Source organism: Artemia franciscana, chromosome 14 (genome assembly GCF_032884065.1).
Source record: "Artemia franciscana chromosome 14, ASM3288406v1, whole genome shotgun sequence".
NCBI lineage: Eukaryota > Metazoa > Arthropoda > Branchiopoda > Anostraca > Artemiidae > Artemia > Artemia franciscana.
Genome location: NC_088876.1, coordinates 3,306,470 through 3,325,770, shown reverse-complemented (window position 1 = coordinate 3,325,770; position 19,301 = coordinate 3,306,470). Strand labels below are relative to the sequence as shown.

General features: G+C 32.5%; 1 protein-coding gene across 1 annotated transcript in view; it reads left to right on the top strand.

Moving 5' to 3' along the window:
• The window catches only part of LOC136035868 (translocating chain-associated membrane protein 1-like 1), a 67,587-nt gene that overhangs the window by 9,789 nt on the left and 38,497 nt on the right, over window positions 1–19,301 (top strand). The window contains exons 4-5 of the mRNA XM_065717827.1: window positions 4,636–4,745; window positions 15,521–15,654. Of these exons, the coding sequence (XP_065573899.1) occupies window positions 4,636–4,745; window positions 15,521–15,654 (244 nt within the window). The remainder of the gene's footprint in view (window positions 1–4,635; window positions 4,746–15,520; window positions 15,655–19,301) is intronic.

The window sequence follows — 19,301 nt, the reverse complement described above, 5'->3', positions numbered from 1 at the left end:
GAACGTTTTTGAATCAATGCATGTTTCGATTTTGGCTCTGCAGAGGAATAATTAAAACGAAATTTGCATTTTTTTTTTGTCTAAATTACTTTATCATAATTTTATTCGAATGATTTTGAGAAAAAAAGAGCGGGGGCGGAAGCCTAGTTGCCCTCCGATTTTTTGGTTTATTAAAACGGCAACTAGAACTTATAATTTTTTACGAATCTTTTTATTAGTAAAAGATATACGTAACTTATAAATTAGCTTACGTAATGAACTTTTGTATTCTTATGTTTTTATTACGGATATGAGGGGGTTCGCCCCTTCGTCAGTACCTCGCTCTTTACACTAAAGCTAAAATTTTGTCCCAATTCATTAAGAATGACCCCTGAATCACAAAAGCCGTAGAATAAATAGTTGAAATTACTAAAAATACTTCAGCGTAATGAGCGAGGTACTAGGAGGAGGTGAGCCCCTCATATGGGTAATAATTTCTGTTCGTTTTAAGTTTTAATGCTGCTCCTTACTTCCAGCTTAAAAAAACTTTTTCATATTTATTTTTTCATTATTTTTTTTTGAAATAATGCTAGTAAATCCTGCGCTCCCTTCATGGAAGTTTTCTTCCCCCATGACAAATTCCTCGATGGAAAGTTCACCCAGCATATCCTCCTCTTCTCAATCCCTCGCCCATCCAAAAAATCCTCCTGAAAACGCCTGTATACTTCCCAATAACCATTACTATATGTAAGCAATGGTCAAAGTTTGTAACTTGTAGCTTCTCCCACGGGGACTCTGGGGCAGTAAGTCGTACCCAAAGAAATAGTTATAAGGTTTTTCGACTACGCTGAATAAAATGGCTATCTCGGAATTTTGATCCGTTGACTTTGGGAAAATAATTAGCGTGGAAGGGGGCCTAGGTGCCCTCCAATTTTTTCGGTCACTTAAAAAGGGCACTAGAACTTTTCATTTCCGTTAGGATGAGTCCTCTCGCAACATTCTAGGACAAGTAGGTCGACCTAGACAACTCTAGGTCGATACGATCACCCCTGGGAAAAAACAACAACAAAAACAAACAAACAAATAAACACGTATCCGTGATCTGCCTTCTGGTAAAAAATACAAAATTCCACATTTTTGTAGATAGGAGCTTGAAACTTCTACAGTAGGGTTCTCTGATACGCTGAATCTGATGGTGTGATTTTCGTTAAGATTTTATTACTTTTAGGGGGTGTTTCCCCCTATTTTTCTAAAATAACGCAAATTTTGATGGGTACGAATAAACTTGATGTAACTTATATATTTAAAATCAGCAGTAAAATGCGGTTCTTTTGATGTAGCTATTGGTATCAAAATTCCATTTTTTAGAGTTTTGGTTACTATTGAGCTGGGTAGCTCCTTACTACAGTTCGTTACCACAAACTGTTTGAAAATTGGTTAAGATTATTTTCTTGGAATTCATTGGGTGTGTACCAGCCGAACAAGGAAACGGTTTAAAACGATAATAACGGAAATTCTGGCTCTTGATTAAGATTTCCAAGAGAGGAATGACAGGGGACATTCTATAGGCAAGAGAAGGGGCTAAGAAGCCTTCAGAATGGCTTTAAAAAAAGGTAGCATGGGCTTTATATCAGATATATATATATATATATATATATATATATATATATATATATATATATATATATATATATATATATATATATATATATATATATATATACATATATATATACATATATATATATATATATATATATATATATATATATATATATATATATATATATATATATATATATATATATATATATATATATACATATATATATATATACATATATATATATATATTTATATATATATATATATATAGAATAAATACTTGAAGTAGTACTTAAGTACAATTTTGGCAAGTACTTGATATTTGATACTTAAGTAGGAATTTGGAAAGTACTTGTTGCAGCCCTGATATCTATAATAAAATGATATCCAGTTTGACTGTTTACTTTAATTATTAAGTATTGTTCAATTTTGATTATTCAATTTTTTCAATTATTCAATTTAAATGATTTGAATACCCATAAATCTAAAGAATAGAGCTTTTTATTTTATTATACTACTATTATTATTGTCACTATTATTTTTTTTATAAACTGATATTCAGTTTGACTGTTCAGTTTTTTCAATTATTGAATTCGAATGATTTAAATACCTAATAATCGACAGAATAAAGCTTTGTATTTTATTATCTTATTATTACTATTATCACTATTTTTTTAATAAACTGATATTCAGTTTGACTGTTTGCTTTAGTTATTAAGTTTTGTTTAATTTTGACTGTTCAATTTTTTAAATTGTTCAATTTAGATGCTTTAAATACCTATAAATCTAAAGAATAGAGCTTTTCTATCTTATTATTACTATTATCACTACTATTTTTGTAATAAGCTGATATTCAGTTTGACTGTTCGCTTTAATTATTAAGTTTTGTTCAATTTTGACTTCAATTTTTTCAATTATTTAATTTAAATGGTTTAAATAACTATAAATCTAAAGAATAGAGCTTTGTATTTTGTTATCTTTTTATTGTATTATCTTATTATCACTATTATTTTTGTAATAAACTGATATTCAGTTTGAATGCCCGCTTTAATTATTAAGTTTTGTTTAATTCTGACTATTCAGTCTTTTCAGTGATTTAATTTCAATCGTTTAAATACGTATAAATCTAACGAATAGAGCTCAATCAGTTTGACTACTGAACTACTCATTTCCTTAGAAATGCTTCATCCCTTCTAATAATCAAATAATTTTGGTTAATCATTCATTTCCTTTTTTTATTTTATTATCAGTATGATCACTAAAGCTAAAGAGAAGAGTTCAATTGATTTGGCTCCTGAATGTTCCCTTTCTTTATTTTATTATTTTTATAATCGAATTGTTTGTCGATTTTCATCATTTAATTTGTTCAATTAATCTGTTTCAATGCTCTAAAACCTCCATAATTGTAAAAAATAGAGCTCAATGGATATGACTTTTAAACGGATCTTTTCTTTGTAAATTTTTGCTTTATAAGTGCTTCTTCGATAAAATTCAATTACATTTTCCTTTTTTATTTTAACTTATTCTCATCAAAATAATGAAAATAAGGTTTAATTTATTCAATTAATTAATTTAAGCACCCTTGCATGCTTTTTAATATACAGAGTAAATATGGACGCATTTGGCTTCTAAACGGCTCCCTTTTTTATAATCTCTTCCTTATAAGTGTTTTTATAATTGAGTTATTCAATCTTCTGCTATTTAATTAAGTTTTTAATATTACTGAAGTGAATCATTATTCAGTTTGATTATTGAATTTTCATTATTTACTTTCAATGCTTTGAAATGTCTGAAAATATAAATATTAGGGCTCAATGGGTTAAGTTCTGAGTGGCTCCTTTCTTTCTAATCTCTCCTATGTTAAATAATTAATTTTTTTTGATCCACTAACGTCATAATAAAGTGGAGATAAGTTCTGAGTGACTCCTTTCTTTCTAATCTCTCCTTTATTAATTAATTAATTTTTTTGACCCACTAACGTCATAATATAGCGGAGATAAGTTCTGAGTGGCTCCTTTCTTTCTAATCTCTCCTCTATTAATTAATTTATTTATTTTTGACCCACTAACGTCATAATAAAGTGGAGTTAAGTTATGAGTGGCTCCTTTCTTTCTAATTTCTCCTTTATTAATTTTTTTTTTTATTCTTGACCCACTAACGTCATAATAAAGTGGAGTTAAGTTCTGAGTCTAGCCAATGCCTTACGAGAATGTCGGCCACGATTTTTATTATTTTACCATATTACCAATTCTACCCAATATATTACCATATACAATATATTAAGTAAAGTCTAGCCAATGCCTTACGAGAATGTCGGCCACGATTTTTATTATTGTACCATATTACCAATTCTACACAATATATTACCATATACAAAATATTGAGTAAAGTGTAGCCAATGCCTTACGAGAATGTCGGCCACGATTTTTATTATTTTACCATATTACCAAGTCTCTTCAGAGAACTATTACTTACGTATCATACCTACTATAGGCACGTACAGAGGATATTATAACTTTTATTTTATTTCTTAGTTTATATGATGGGTAAGCAGAGTAGTCTTTGTGGTATTAGATAGAACAAGTTTTTTCAACTGAGAAAAAGAAGACATATGAAAACTTGAAAACAAACCGAAATTAATCAGTTTCAGAGGGGGGCAATCCTTTCCTCAACCCTTATTGTCTACGTTAAAGTCTTGAAGTTCTTTACAAATACGTACTTCTCATTTAAATGTGTTTGACTACTCTTGTATTAGAAATTGTGACAAAAAAACAACGAAACATAAGATTAAAGACTTAGATTAGAACACTAATAATAAAAATAATTTTATCATAACCTGCTTTAAGTTTATCTAAATACTTTTTTAAAAGTTTGAGTTATTCATACTTATATTTCAAAATATTTAATTTAAATGTCTAACTCAGTCATTTTGCTTAAATGTTTTAAACTAAAAAAAAATTTGAGTCGTTCATTCTTCTTCTATTCTATTTTAGTCTTTATTATAATTAAAACAAAGTTATTATTAAATTTTGTTTATTGCCTCATTTTCAGCTTCCATCGGTTAGGTCTTTGGCTCCTGAGTCTACACTATTTAGGAGAGGCATTAGTTCACGTTGAAAGACTCCTGAGCTACTCTGAAAAAGAGGTTTGGGCCAACAAAGGTAATTACCAACTTAATTTGTTCAAATATTCTGAAATTAAAGATAAAACTACAAAAATGCTATATCATAATAAGGCTTCTGTAGTTAGAAATAAGGGTTTTGGATTCGTAGTTGAAATTATAACTTGGCATGTTTAGATTTTTTTTTTTTTTTTTTTTTTTTTTTTTTTTTTTTTTTTTTTTTTTTTTTTTTTTTTTTTTTTTAAGAGGATTCGTTACTTTAATTATCATTTTGTGAGCCTCAACATCGGCTGACTGTCTCATATACAAGGGGCCCATTAGTGAATTCTCTTCGGGGGCTGCTTATTTTTGAAACTATTTAGAATTTGACTAAGAAATTTGATTGAAAAGACAATGGAATTGTGTTGGCAAAGTTTTCAATCGGGTTGCACTATTGAAAATTTGAAGAGCTGTCAAATTGATCAAATGAGATTTCTTTTGGGGTGATTTTTGGCTTTTTCCTAGCAGGTTTATTAAAATGTTATTAGGGACAAATAGGCCACACAAACTAAAAAAATGTGTAATGGACTAGATGTGCTAATTCTTTATGATATCCAATCCCCTTAAACTCATATGTATACATACAAGCTTGACAGCACACACACAGAGAGAACTGCTTGTACAGACTGAAGTTTCAGGTAGTTTTTTAACAACCTCTTTAGGCCATTCGATACTTTCAAAATCAGTTTGTGAGTTTCAGTGCCAAGTAATCGTCTCAAAGAAAAAGTGTCCATTGGTGAATTTTCCAACACCAGAGGGAACTCCATAAGCTGCCAAATTGCTCAAATGATATTTCCTTAAAATTTTGGTAAAAACTAATAGGGGATTTCAAATGTGTCAACGGTTCGAAAATCCAATGAGGGGCTGGTTTGAAATAAAGAAACGATATAATCTTATAGTAATTATATAGTAAATTGCTGTCTATTCACTGTACCTACGACTTAAATGAAATGTTCTTTTTGTTGGCAAGGTTTCAATCAAAGATCCCAGCTTTGGGAGTTCACTGGGAACTCCCAAAGCTATCAAATTGCTCAAATGATTTTTCATCTATGCGAATTTTGGACGTTTTTCGAGCAGGTGTGCTAGAACGTTTTGTGGGAATACCCTTTTCGTGAACTTTAAACAGAAAAAGCTGCTCTTTTTAATAATAATAATAAAAGAAAAAACACGAAATTCGCAGTTCCTGTTGAGTTTCATTTGATTCGGATGTTCTTTATGTTAGAAAAACGTGAAAAAAAACATGAAATTCGCAGTTTCTATTGAGTTTCATTTGATCCGAATATTTGTATGTTAGAAAACCGTGTAAAAAACACGAAATTTACAGTTTCTATTGAGTTTCATTTGATTCGAGTATTTTTATATTAAAAAAAACGTGTTAAAAAAGCACAAATTCACAGTTTCTATTGAGTTTCATTTGATCCGAATATTTTGATGTTAAAAAAAAAGGTGTTAAAAAATACGAAATTCATAGTTTCTGTTGAGTTTCATTTAATCCAAATATTTTTATCTCCAATACAAAAGGGGGGAAGTTAAAAAAACAATTTAGATTTCAGGAGAACTATGTATTGGTCTTAGTTTTGCTAGCCGCTTAAATGTCGAATGTGCATTTTAGGGGCTATACTTCAGGTTGTATCACGATATACACTAATTTCTTAAAATTTTGAGCTATCTTTTGTCTTAAAACGAAAATACTAACAAATAATTAATTTATCATTAATTCGTATTGAGTTTGGAACACAGTCTAAGTAGGGAATACATAAAAAAACGCTTTTCAATTTAAATGGAGAACTATAACGGTTATGCAACTTTTTTTAAGATGAAAACTTATTTTTTTATGGCTAAACTCAATGTTTTAATTATGTACTATATATATATAATATATATATAATAAATATATATATGTTAAAAAAGAGCAATAAGTAAAATACTGGAATTTTTTTTATATCTAATACTTAAAGAAAAAATATAATTTCGTAGCGGGTTTTTTGTCTCAAAATGAGCCCAACCATAGAAAACATGACAGTTTATTTAAAAAAAAAATACTGTGACTAAAAGTTTCTTTCTATTTGAACCTTTTGTTCTTTTTATTGGCTTATAATTTCGTACAAAATGTCCAATTAGATTTCGTGTTCTTTTCAACACGGGGATATTTAATAATAATCTTTTTCTCTTTGGCTTTACCCAGTACAAAAAGGAATCCTAGAAATGCGCTGACCATGTCAATTTAAGAATCCCTTAAAGATCCCAAAAAAATCTAGGTGGTGTTCTAGCACTAAAATATCATTAATAATTATTGACTATTTGTAGCTACGTTTAGCCTAGGTAGCTCAGGGGGAGGGGTACTACTAAAAAGCAGCCCCAAATTTTCACTCATCTCACTCCTAAGGGCACATTGTTTCATGTTACCCGCCTCCACCCTCTGAGGGATAAATATACTGCCTCCTTTATATATTTTACAGATGTACTATCTTTTTTCGCCGATTGAGTAAACTGCTGTAAAATGCTAGTGTTCGCTGTTTTTACTGCAAAATATAATAGGAATATATAAAGGGGGCATATTTTTGTACTGCCAAATATAATAGGAATATATAAAGGGGGCATGTTTTTGTACTGCAAAATATAATAGGAGTATTTAAAGAGGGCATAATTTTGTACTGCAAATATAACAGGAATATATAAAGGGGCATATTTTTGTACTGCAAAATATAATAGGAATATATAAAGGGGGCATATTTTTATGCTGCAAAATAAAATAGGAATATATAAAGGGATGTATTTTTGTACTGCAAATATAACAGGAATGTATAAAGGGGGCATATTTTTGTACTGCAAAATGTAATAGGAATATATAAAGGGGGCATATTTTTATACTGCAAAATATAATAGGAATATATAAAAGGGGCATATTTTTTACTGCAAATATAACAGGAATATATAAAAAGGACATATTTTTGTATCAGGGATGGAGAGGGGTGGGATTAAAGTGAAGCAACATGCCTTTGAGAATGAGATAAGTAAGTATTTATGACTGTTTTAACGTAGTTCCCTGCTTTTTTTTAGGTTTCTTTCAAGTTTGCCCCTGATCTGTACCTTTGCCTTAGCCTAATATGGCACATAATAACAGATTTAGACCCTAAAATGCCTATAACGCATAAAGGGGCTAACTGCTAACACTATTGCCGGTTTTGCATTATAGTTAGTAAGATTGCTTTATTTGTTCCGTCAGAACGAAAATAATTAATTATGAGTACTTAAAATAATTATAATCAATCCACTCTAATTAAATTTCGAGAAAGGGTGAGCTCCGATGAAAAATGTTAATTTCTTTTGTTGGTTTTGGGGTGTATTTTGGAACCTCGACTGCGCGATGATGCGTAATAAGGGTGAATTTGTCCTGAAAACGGTAGTTTTTTTCTATTTCAAATCTTTCTGTGTTGAATGGATAGTGTGAGGCTTTTGCCACACAGTGATAAACTTTTCAGTTCACTCTTACGAAATTTAGAGTAAGGCTAATTCAGATTGAAGCGGGTGTTTGTGTGCTTTGAATCTTTCGTCTTTGGGTGGAATGGGTTGTTTGAAAGCTTTCGAACATATTAGTTGATAAGACCGTTTTCATTCTGCTTTGGCGAGTTTTAGCGACTTAAGACAGTTATACCAGACAGTTTTTTTCTCTTTTGTATTGCCTTCTTTCTGTTTCGACGTCTTTTAATTTTGAATTTAGAGACCTATGATAAAAGAGTCTCTCTGCACTTAAAGCTGTGACTCCTAAATAGCAATGTGATGTGTATCCTCCTCTATACCAGTGAATTCTAGTAATTAAATATCCAACTGGAAAAACGTGTCATATCTTTTGAGAACATATGCCTTAAAAAGACTGTGAAAATATTGTGGGAGGAATAAGGTCACCAACATAGAGGTCCGTCGGTGAACTGGCTATCTGTTAGTTAGTGACCTGATGCGTAGGAGATGGACATACCTTGGTCACGTCCTTTGTCTGCCACAGGATTGACTCCTAAAATATTATATAATAGCATCCGGAAGGGGAGACGCATAAAAAGTCGATAATACGACCTGGACACGAGGAGGGCGGAGCTACTTCCTCAACCACCGTGGGAGGATGTCACAGCTGCAGCTCAGATCCGAGACGGCTTCGCAGACGGCCCATGCGTCATTCCTGGCTCTGGAGGATATAAGGTCTTTCTTTTTTTTTGGTTTCTATTAATGCACTTCTGCAGCTTCAGAGAGTTCTGCCAGGCAGTTTTTTTTCTTTTGTATTGGCTTCTTTCTGTCGTTAGTTCTTCGTATGGCGACTTTAGAAAGGTATAACAAACAGCTATGCGACTCGAACCTGTAATAAATTAAGCAACCATTTTATTATTAGGTTTGATTAATTGCTTCTATTAAAGCCTTGCAGAATATGACAGATAAAAAAGGAAACAAAACATATTGCATAATTTCAGTTTGTTTTAAGTTTTAACGTTCAGTTTGTTTTACGTTTTACATGGATATATATATATATATATATATATATATATATATATATATATATATATATATATATATATATATATATATATATATATATATATATATATATATATATATATATATATGTTTTTAACTACGTAAAACTTGCGAATATACAACATTCTTCGCTGTCCCATTGTCTGTGCATATAAATAGATTGTCAGGTTTACTGACTCTTGAACATGCAACATATAATTGTCCATTAAAGGCTATTAATTGTCGCATTAAAGGCTACACTGGCTACTTTAATACTCTTGAGCACATACAGTTTTTCGTAGATAAAATGCGCCAAAAGTATGCCTCTCCTGCCTTTGTGATTGCTGGTGACTTTAGCCAAACAAACAAACAGTGGGTTTTTCAGTGTCTTGGGTTTGCGGCAATTTGTCGCAATACCGATCCATCAGAGTGGCAGCATACTTGAATTGATCTTAATGAACCTCAAAGACTTCTATGATGCACCGCGGTCCCCAGGACCCCTCCAGAATTCCGATCATTTCATAATTTTTTGGGAAGCAAATTCAGCAACCCCAAAACCAAACGAGTCAAAACTGCTATACGACCACAAACAAGAGATGCGTTTTCTACGTTCGGAGTACTTAAGGAGAAGTTCTATGCTTGTTTCCCGAATAAAGTCACTACCGTTACAGATACTGATAAACCTGCTAAACCATGGATCACAAGCGACTTCAAGGACTTAATTAAGACTCGCTGCCGCCTTCACAGCAACGGTGATTGAGTTGTTTCAGCCAAGTTACGGAACTATATTGTCAAACTGAACAGGCGAGCGAAGAGACAATATGTGAAGGACAAAACCATGCTCTTACTTCCAACAGATCCACACAATGGCATTCGTAAGTAAAAAGATTTGCTAGCAAAACGACACCCAGTGACTTAAGGGTATTGAAAAAGTATGGTATCGTATTATCGGCTACGGAGGTGAACTCCTTTTTTGTTGGCATCGGTACCACCTTTCTGTCAATCATCAGTTCAGAAATCGAGTCTCTCATTACTGAGGCAGAGATTGATAATATAGGAGACATTTTCGAGTTTGCCGTTTACAAGGAGCTTAAGAAGCTGAATAGGAAGTATGTGTCCTACCCTGACTAGCTTCCTTTAAAGTTGTTACATGAATTCGCTATTTTCCTTGCCAAGTCACTCTCCTCCATTAATAACCAGTGTTTCCAAGAGCAAGGATTCCCTAGTGCTCGTAAGAAAGCGTACGTTCGCGTCAAACCCAAAGTGAAGAGTCCTGAATCCTGCGACAAACTCCGACCTATCTCAATAACCCTGAACCAGTCTGTCAGTAGTGCCGCTTTTACAAATATTGCATTTTTTGATACATCTTAAACTCATAATAGTTAAAGATAGAAAAGGGGATAATATCTAAATTGGAACATAACGTTGTATTTCTGATCACGCAAAGAAGTACAACAATTGCTGTACTTCTTTTATAAATTATATCTTCTTCTTGTATCAATTATATTCTTCTTCTTCTTCTAAAAAATATTCTTCTTCTTCTTGTATCAATAATCTGTGCAACACTAAAAATAATGATGTTTCTGGACCTTCTGGACCCTTAAGTTATAAGGTTTGAGTTTTGGGAGAGTTATTTTTTGATCGGCTATTTTATATTTTCGGATTCATGCTGAATTTTGGGTCCAAGGGGACCCAAAGTTTTTCAAAATTGTGCTGTACAAAGGAAATGTAGGAAATACTACCTACACCAAATACTATATATACACCTTTCTTATCTAACCATACTTTCAAAATTGGGGTGAGGCAAATTCATTTTTCTTTTCAATTTTTTTTTCAATGAATGTATCAAAAGAGGCACTTTCCACTGAAAATACCCTCAAAACGGGTATATTTCAAAATATAGGGGTGGAAAGGCAAATGCCATTCTTGCCCCCACTCAAATTGACGCTAAAACTTATTTCAATCTAACATATGAAAACAAAGAAAGGGAATAAAAAATGAAAAAACAAATAGGTGAAAAAACGAGGATTTTATCAGCCAGTAGCTAAATATGAAGAGCTAAAGTAGATAAATATCCAGTAGATAAATATAGCCAGTAGATAAGTAGTAAAGTAGCCAGTAGATAAATATCCTCAGTGCTAAAAAAAAAAAAAGAAAAAAAAAAAAAACAACGATTGCAAGAATACAAAATTTCAATAGATAAGTCCCTGAGATTGGAAAATAAAAATAACAACTTTGATTCAGCTCTGGCCCAGCATATATACAAAAATCCTGCCCATTTAGTTCTTTTTGAAGAGGCAACTTTAATATCTACTGTAAATGGTCTACCGCAATCTTTTAAAGAGGCTATTGAGATAAAAAAAAAAAAAAACATATAAATATAAATTTGGCTATAAATAGAGACACGGGGGATATTTCCTTAAGCCCAATTTATAATAATTCAATATTAAAAGACTCTATGAATACTTTCGCTCAGTCTAATTTAAGACAACCTATCCGCATATCTAATGAAAACCGAAATTGTAGACAGGCGAAATCTGTTGCAAGGCAAAGGATACTTATTCAATCTAATTGGTAACTTCTCTTTCATTGATTTAAACTTGGTTTTTTGTTGGTTGAGTCAGTATCTGTCTTCCTCTCGTGTAGTTCACTTATAAAGGTTAGATTTTGCTGTTGTTTTTTTTTTTTTTTTTTTTTTTTTTTTTTTTTTTTTTTTTTTTTTTTTTTTTTTTTTTTTTTTTTTTGTTTTTTTTTTTTTTTTGAGCACTGAGGACGACTTGGCGGAGGTCCTTGTCGAAATATTTGCTTGTTTTTCATATTTAGCTACTGGCCGATAAAATCCTCGTTTTTTCATACGTCATGCATAGCCAGTATGGTCTCAGAACGTATTTCAATCTAACAATTTAAAATTTTCAATCTATATTGTTCATTAGTCTTAATTGTTGCTCTGAATAATATAAAACGCAAAAAACAAGATTAACAACCCTCCAGAGCCATTGCTGGCGCATACGGCGTTGATTCGACGTATCAATTGCTGGGTATTTTTACAGGGGCAAGTAGCAAGCCTGTCGACTAGCCTTGCTGCGGCGGGGATCAAAGCCCGGGCCCAATATTGTCGAGCACAGCATTGATCCACTGTGCTACAACCAGGCGATCAGGGTGAAATACGTCATGCAAAACGAAACAAATAAACATTTTATTCATATGTTAGTCATATTTTTATCACAAGTCCATCAACGCTTGGGGAATATTATTGCAAAAAAAGACAATAGAAACAGCAATATCGCTCCTTTACACAATACTATCTGACCATGAACTGTAATCTGATTTATAGTCTTTCAAAAGAGCAAGACCATGACTAAATCAATAATTTGTGCTATTCTGAAGAGCACGAATGTTTCTACACCGTCTCTATTTCCCGTTCATCTCATCCATTTTCCGTCTCAATGTTAGAAAAACTACCGAGTTCCAATCCTTTACCGCTACCGAGCTACAAACAATTTTTTGTCTACAGACTACCTAGTTTGACCCCCCCCCCAAAAAAAAGTGTCCGACTCATACAAAGTAACAATAATGTGCGAATGGCAAAAAAGGGTTGGCACAAAAAAAGGGTTGGCTTAAATGAAACGCACCCAAGAAGTGAAGTCAGGTTAATGTTAATGAAGTATAACATTCCGTACGTTTGTAACTTGAGCTACTGACAATTATTTATGTAAGACAAAACACTAGAAACAGTGAACTCACTCCACAGCCCCGTCCTATTTAAACATGAACAGTGGTTGGACTTATGATTTCACATTGTGATTCCACATTTATGATTCCAGCTAATGGGATTACTGATGGGAGCATCCCTCTCCAAGTTACTGGTGAATATTTATGCACAATATATTGAAAATTGGGCGTTAAATTCATATTTACTGAAACAAATAAACCATCCCAAAAAACTTAAAAGAGCTATCGTAATCAGTCGTAAAACCCAATTTTACTATTTACTGTTTACTATTTAAACATAAACCAAAAGATATCTGCATTTTAAATCAAACCATCCTCCATAAGTTAAAAGAGCTGTATCTATTCTGGCTCCCACATCACAGCAGAACTAAACTTTATCAGGGACATACTTTTTGGAAATGGGTATCCTATTTTATTTATTAACTAGCTGTTGGGATGGCGCTTCGCGCCCCCCCCCCAAGCCCCCCGCGCGCGTAAGTCTGTAATTTCTCTTTGAGTGTCCCGGTCGCCATTTATATTCCCTGTGTTCCGGTCGTCATTTGTGTCCCGGGATTGTCAGGTTTACCGACTCTTGAACATCCCGGTCGTCATTTATACATCCCCCCTGTGCCCCCCCCCCCCCGGCGTCCCCGTTGTAGCTGTGTCCCTGTGTCCCGGTCGTCATTTGTATCCCGGTGTCCCGGTCTGTAATTTCGTCTGTCGACAAACAACTTCACGAAGGCATAATCCTCAATCCTTATAATGACGTCAGTCGACAAACATGACGTCAGTTGACAGTCGACAAACATGACGTCAGTCAACAGACACACGCAAACAACTTATTTATATATATATATAGATAACTAGCTGTTGGGGTGGCGCTTCGTGCCCCCAAGCCCCCCCGCGCGCGTAAGTCGTTACGCGCCATATTAGTTACGCGCCATTGTAGTTGTGTCCCTGTGTCCCACCTGTGAATAGATATATATATATATATATATATATATATATATATATATATATATATATATATATATATATATATATATATATATATATATATATATATATATATATATATATATATATATATATATATGTTTTTAACTACGTAAAACATGCGAATATACAACATTCTTCGCTGTCCCATTGCCGGTGCATATAAATAGATTGTCAGGTTTACTGACTCTTGAACATGCAACATATAATTGTCCATGGGAAAAACAATCCGTATTCAGATCTATACCTCATTATTCTAATGATGTGTCCCTGTGTCCCGGTCGTCATTTGTGTCCCGGTCGTCATTTGTGTCCCGGTGTCCCAGTTTGTAATTTCTCTTTGAGTGTCCCGGTCGTCATTTATATTCCCTGTGTCCCGGTCGTCATTTCTGTCCCGGTCTGTAATTTCTCTTCAAACAATCCCTGTGTCCCGGTCGTCATTTATATTCCCTGTGTTCCGGTCGTGATTTGTGTCCCGGTGTCCCAGTCTGTAATTTGTCTTTGAGGTTCTCGGTCGTCATTTATATTCCCTGTGTCCCGGTCGTCATTTGTGTCCCGGTGTCCCGGTCTGTAATTTCATCAGTTGACAAACATGACGTCAGTCGACAAACAACTTCATGACGCATACAGCTCAATCCTTATAATGACGTCAGTTGACAGACATAACACACAGATAACTTATTTATATATATATTATATATATATATATATATTTATATTTATATTTATATTGCCATGGAAAATGTACAATTGTATTTTTAATGCAGTGTAATACGCATTCAAATTGATTACATTTAATTGCTTATAGTGGTCACGATGGTTAGATCTCGTTTTGCAGCTAGGGCCTAACAAAAATAATGTTTAAATTGGCTGGAAGTAAACAATAACTAAAAATTTATAGGAGGTAGAAACTTCAAAGGAGGGACTAAATAGAGATCCTAAAATAGACAGGAGTGGAGGAGGGACGCACGCAGCTATGTTGGTCTTAGGTGGGTAGGTAGAACTATAAGTGGCCATTAGTATTAAGGCGATTGGTCATGATGTAACATAAAATTCTCTTGACTAATGGTATATACTCAATTGGTAATTGTTTTACGCTTTCATGGTTAATAATATTGATATGATAATTGCGGTAACTATGGCTAATAACATGTTTTGTCTTGTATCAGATACACAATGAAATTTTTCTTGACCCAAAACTGTTTATTTCGGCCATTGGCCATAATGTATGGCTTAAAATAATAATATGTACTGGGTAAATAATAATATGTATAATATGAAGTGTAATAACAATATGTAATAATATTTTCTGTTTTTTTTTTCTTTTTTTTAGTTTGTGTTTGGCTTAGTATATGTAGTATAGCCTAAGATAATGATATCACTGGGTAAACAACTTTAGTTAAACTTCTCGTATTGTCTGTTTGCACATGACTTTAAATGATAATATGGCCTTTAAGTAGTTATGATTAATGAAGAAAAAAGTTCAGTTGAACTTACTCTTATTTTCTGTTTTCTAAGAGAAAACTTATAAAATTGATCAAAATTTTTATTATTATTCTTTTTTTAGTATTTTCGATTATGCCTAGAGTTTATACTCTTATTAGATTGGCCATATCTGCCATTGCATTATACACATTTCTATATGGACTGCCACAAGAAACAGAAGGATTGGAAATGGCATCCAGAAATTACAATATACTTGTAAGTTTGTCCTTATGTTTAAGCATACTGGTTACTTATAGATAGAGTTTCCTTGTTTCCATTTTACCGAAAGTTTTAGTGTGTGAAGTTGAATGTTGATAACTTCCTAATAGAATGTCTTTATGGCCAATTTGGATTTTTGCTAAATTAGCCAAGTTTCTAGTTTGTAAGTTTGAATGTTAATAACTTACTAATATAATTTTTATGGCTAACTTGTAATTTTTCCCAATTTAGCCAAAATTTTAGTGCACAAGTTTGAATGCTTATAAATAACTAGCGTAATTTCTCCATGGTTAGTCTAGAAGTTTGGCCGATTTAGTCGAAGTTTCAGTGTGTAAGTTTAAATGTTTCTGACTTACTAACAGAATTTCCTTATGACCAGTTCCAAATTTTGCCAATTTTCGTCGAAGTTGCAATGCGGGGATTTTAATGTTGGTAACTTACTAAACTTACTAATAGAATTTCTTATGGCCAATTTGGATTTTTTCCGATTTAGCCTAATTTCTAGTTTGTAAGTTTGAAGGTTTATAATTTACTAATAGCATTTTCTCATGACCAATTTAAATGTTTATAACTCATTAATATAATTTTCTTATGGCCAATTTGAATTTTTTCCGATTTAGCGAAGTTTCTAGTTTGTAAGTTTGAATGTTAATATCTTACTAACAGAATTTCTTTCTGGCTGATTTGGATTTTTGCCGATTTATTCAAATTTATAATTTGCAAGTTTGAATGTTTATAATTAACTAATGGAGTTTAATTTTGTTAATTTCGAATTTTAGCTGATTTAGCCGAAGTTTTAGTGCTTAACTTTAAATGTGTATAACCTACTAACAGAATTTCCTTATGGCCAATTTGGATTGTGGCCTTATTTTGCCGAAGTTTTAGTGTGTACATTTAAATGTTTATAACTTACTTACAGAATTTCCTTATGGCCAATTTCGATTGTGGCCTTATTTTGCCGAAGTTTTAGTGTGTAACTTTAAACGTTTATAACCTACGAACAGAATTTCTTTATGGCCAATTTGGATTGTGGCCTTATTTTGCCGAAGTTTTAGTGTGTACATTTAAATGTTTATAACGTACTTACAGAATTTCCTTATGGCCAATTTCGATTGTGGCCTTATTTTGCCGAAGTTTTAGTGTGTAACTTTAAACGTTTATAACCTACGAACAGAATTTCCTTATGACCAATTTGGATTGTGGTCTTATTTTGCCGAAGTTTTAGTGTGTAACTTTAAATGTTTATAACCTACTAACAGAATTTCCTTATGGCCAATTTGGATTGTGGCCTTGTTTTGCCGAAGTTTTAGTGCTTAACTTTAAATGTTTATAACCTACGAACAGAATTTCCTTATGACCAATTTGGATTGTGGTCTTGTTTTGCCGAAGTTTTAGTGTGTACATTTAAATGTTTATAACTTACTTACAGAATTTCCTTATGGCCAATTTCGATTGTGGCCTTATTTTGCCGAAGTTTTAGTGTGTAACTTTAAACGTTTATAACCTACGAACAGAATTTCCTTATGACCAATTTGGATTGTGGTCTTATTTTGCCGAAGTTTTAGTGTGTAACTTTAAATGTTTATAACCTACTAACAGAATTTCCTTATGACCAATTTCAATTGTGGCCTTATTTTGCCGAAGTTTTAGTGTGTAACTTTAAACGTTTATAACCTACGAACAGAATTTCCTTATGACCAATTTGGATTGTGGTCTTATTTTGCCGAAGTTTTAGTGTGTAACTTTAAATGTTTATAACCTACTAACAGAATTTCCTTATGGCCAATTTGGATTGTGGCCTTGTTTTGCCGAAGTTTTAGTGTTTAACTTTAAATGTTTATAACCTACTTACAGAATTTCCTTATGGCCAATTTGGATTGTGGCCTTGTTTTGCCGAAGTTTCAGTGCTTAACTTTAAATGTTTATAACCTACTAACAGAATTTCCTTATGGCCAATTTGGATTGTGGCCTTATTTTGCCGAAGTTTTAGTGTGTACATTTAAATGTTTATAACTTACTTACAGAATTTCCTTATGACCAATTTGGATTGTGGTCTTATTTTGCCGAAGTTTTAGTGTGTAACTTTAAATGTTTATAACCTACGAACAGAATTTCCTTATGACCAATTTGGATTGTGGTCTTATTTTGCCGAAGTTTTAGTGTGTAACTTTAAATGTTTATAACCTACTAACAGAATTTCCTTATGGCCAATTTGGATTGTGGCCTTGTTTTGCCGAAGTTTTAGTGTATAACTTTAAATGTTTATAACCTACTTACAGAATTTCCTTATGGCCAATTTGGATTGTGGCCTTGTTTTGCCGAAGTTTTAGTGCTTAACTTTAAATGTTTATAACCTACTAACAGAATTTCCTTATGGCCAATTTGGATTGTGGCCTTATTTTGCCGAAGTTTTAGTGTGTACATTTAAATGTTTATAACTTACTTACAGAATTTCCTTATGACCAATTTGGATTGTGGTCTTATTTTGCCGAAGTTTTAGTGTGTAACTTTAAATTTTTATAACCTACTAACAGAATTTCCTTATGGCCAATTTGGATTGTGGCCTTGTTTTGCCGAAGTTTTAGTGTTTAACTTTAAATGTTTATAACCTACTTACAGAATTTCCTTATGGCCAATTTGGATTGTGGCCTTGTTTTGCCGAAGTTTTAGTGCTTAACTTTAAATGTTTATAACCTACTAACAGAATTTCCTTATGGCCAATTTGGATTGTGGCCTTATTTTGCCGAAGTTTTAGTGTGTACATTTAAATGTTTATAACTTACTTACAGAATTTCCTTATGGCCAATTTCGATTGTGGCCTTATTTTGCCGAAGTTTTAGTGTGTAACTTTAAACGTTTATAACCTACGAACAGAATTTCCTTATGACCAACTTGGATTGTGGTCTTATTTTGCCGAAGTTTTAGTGTGTAACTTTAAATGTTTATAACCTACTAACAGAATTTCCTTATGACCAATTTCGATTGTGGCCTTATTTTGCCGAAGTTTTAGTGTGTAACTTTAAACGTTTATAACCTACGAACAGAATTTCCTTATGACCAATTTGGATTGTGGTCTTATTTTGCCGAAGTTTTAGTGTGTAACTTTAAATGTTTATAACCTACTAACAGAATTTCCTTATGGCCAATTTGGATTGTGGCCTTGTTTTGCCGAAGTTTTAGTGTTTAACTTTAAATGTTTATAACCTACTTACAGAATTTCCTTATGGCCAATTTGGATTGTGGCCTTATTTTGCCGAAGTTTTAGTGTGTACATTTAAATGTTCATAACCTACTAAGAGAATTTCCTTATGGCCAATTTGGATTGTGGCCTTATTTTGCCGAAGTTTTAGTGTTTAACTTTAAATTTTTATAGCCTACTAACAGAATTTCCTTATGGCCAATTAGGATTGTGGCCTTATTTTGCCGAAGTCTTAGTGTGTAACTTTAAATGTTTATAACCTACTAACAAAATTTCCTTATGACCAATTTGGATTGTGGCCTTATTTTGCTGAAGTTTAAGTGTGTTAATTTGAATGTTGATAGCGCACTAATAGAATCTTTTTATAACTAATTTTGAATTTTTGTCGATTTTCTAAGTTTTAGTATTAAAGTTTGAACATTTAGACCTTACCTTCATGTGATGG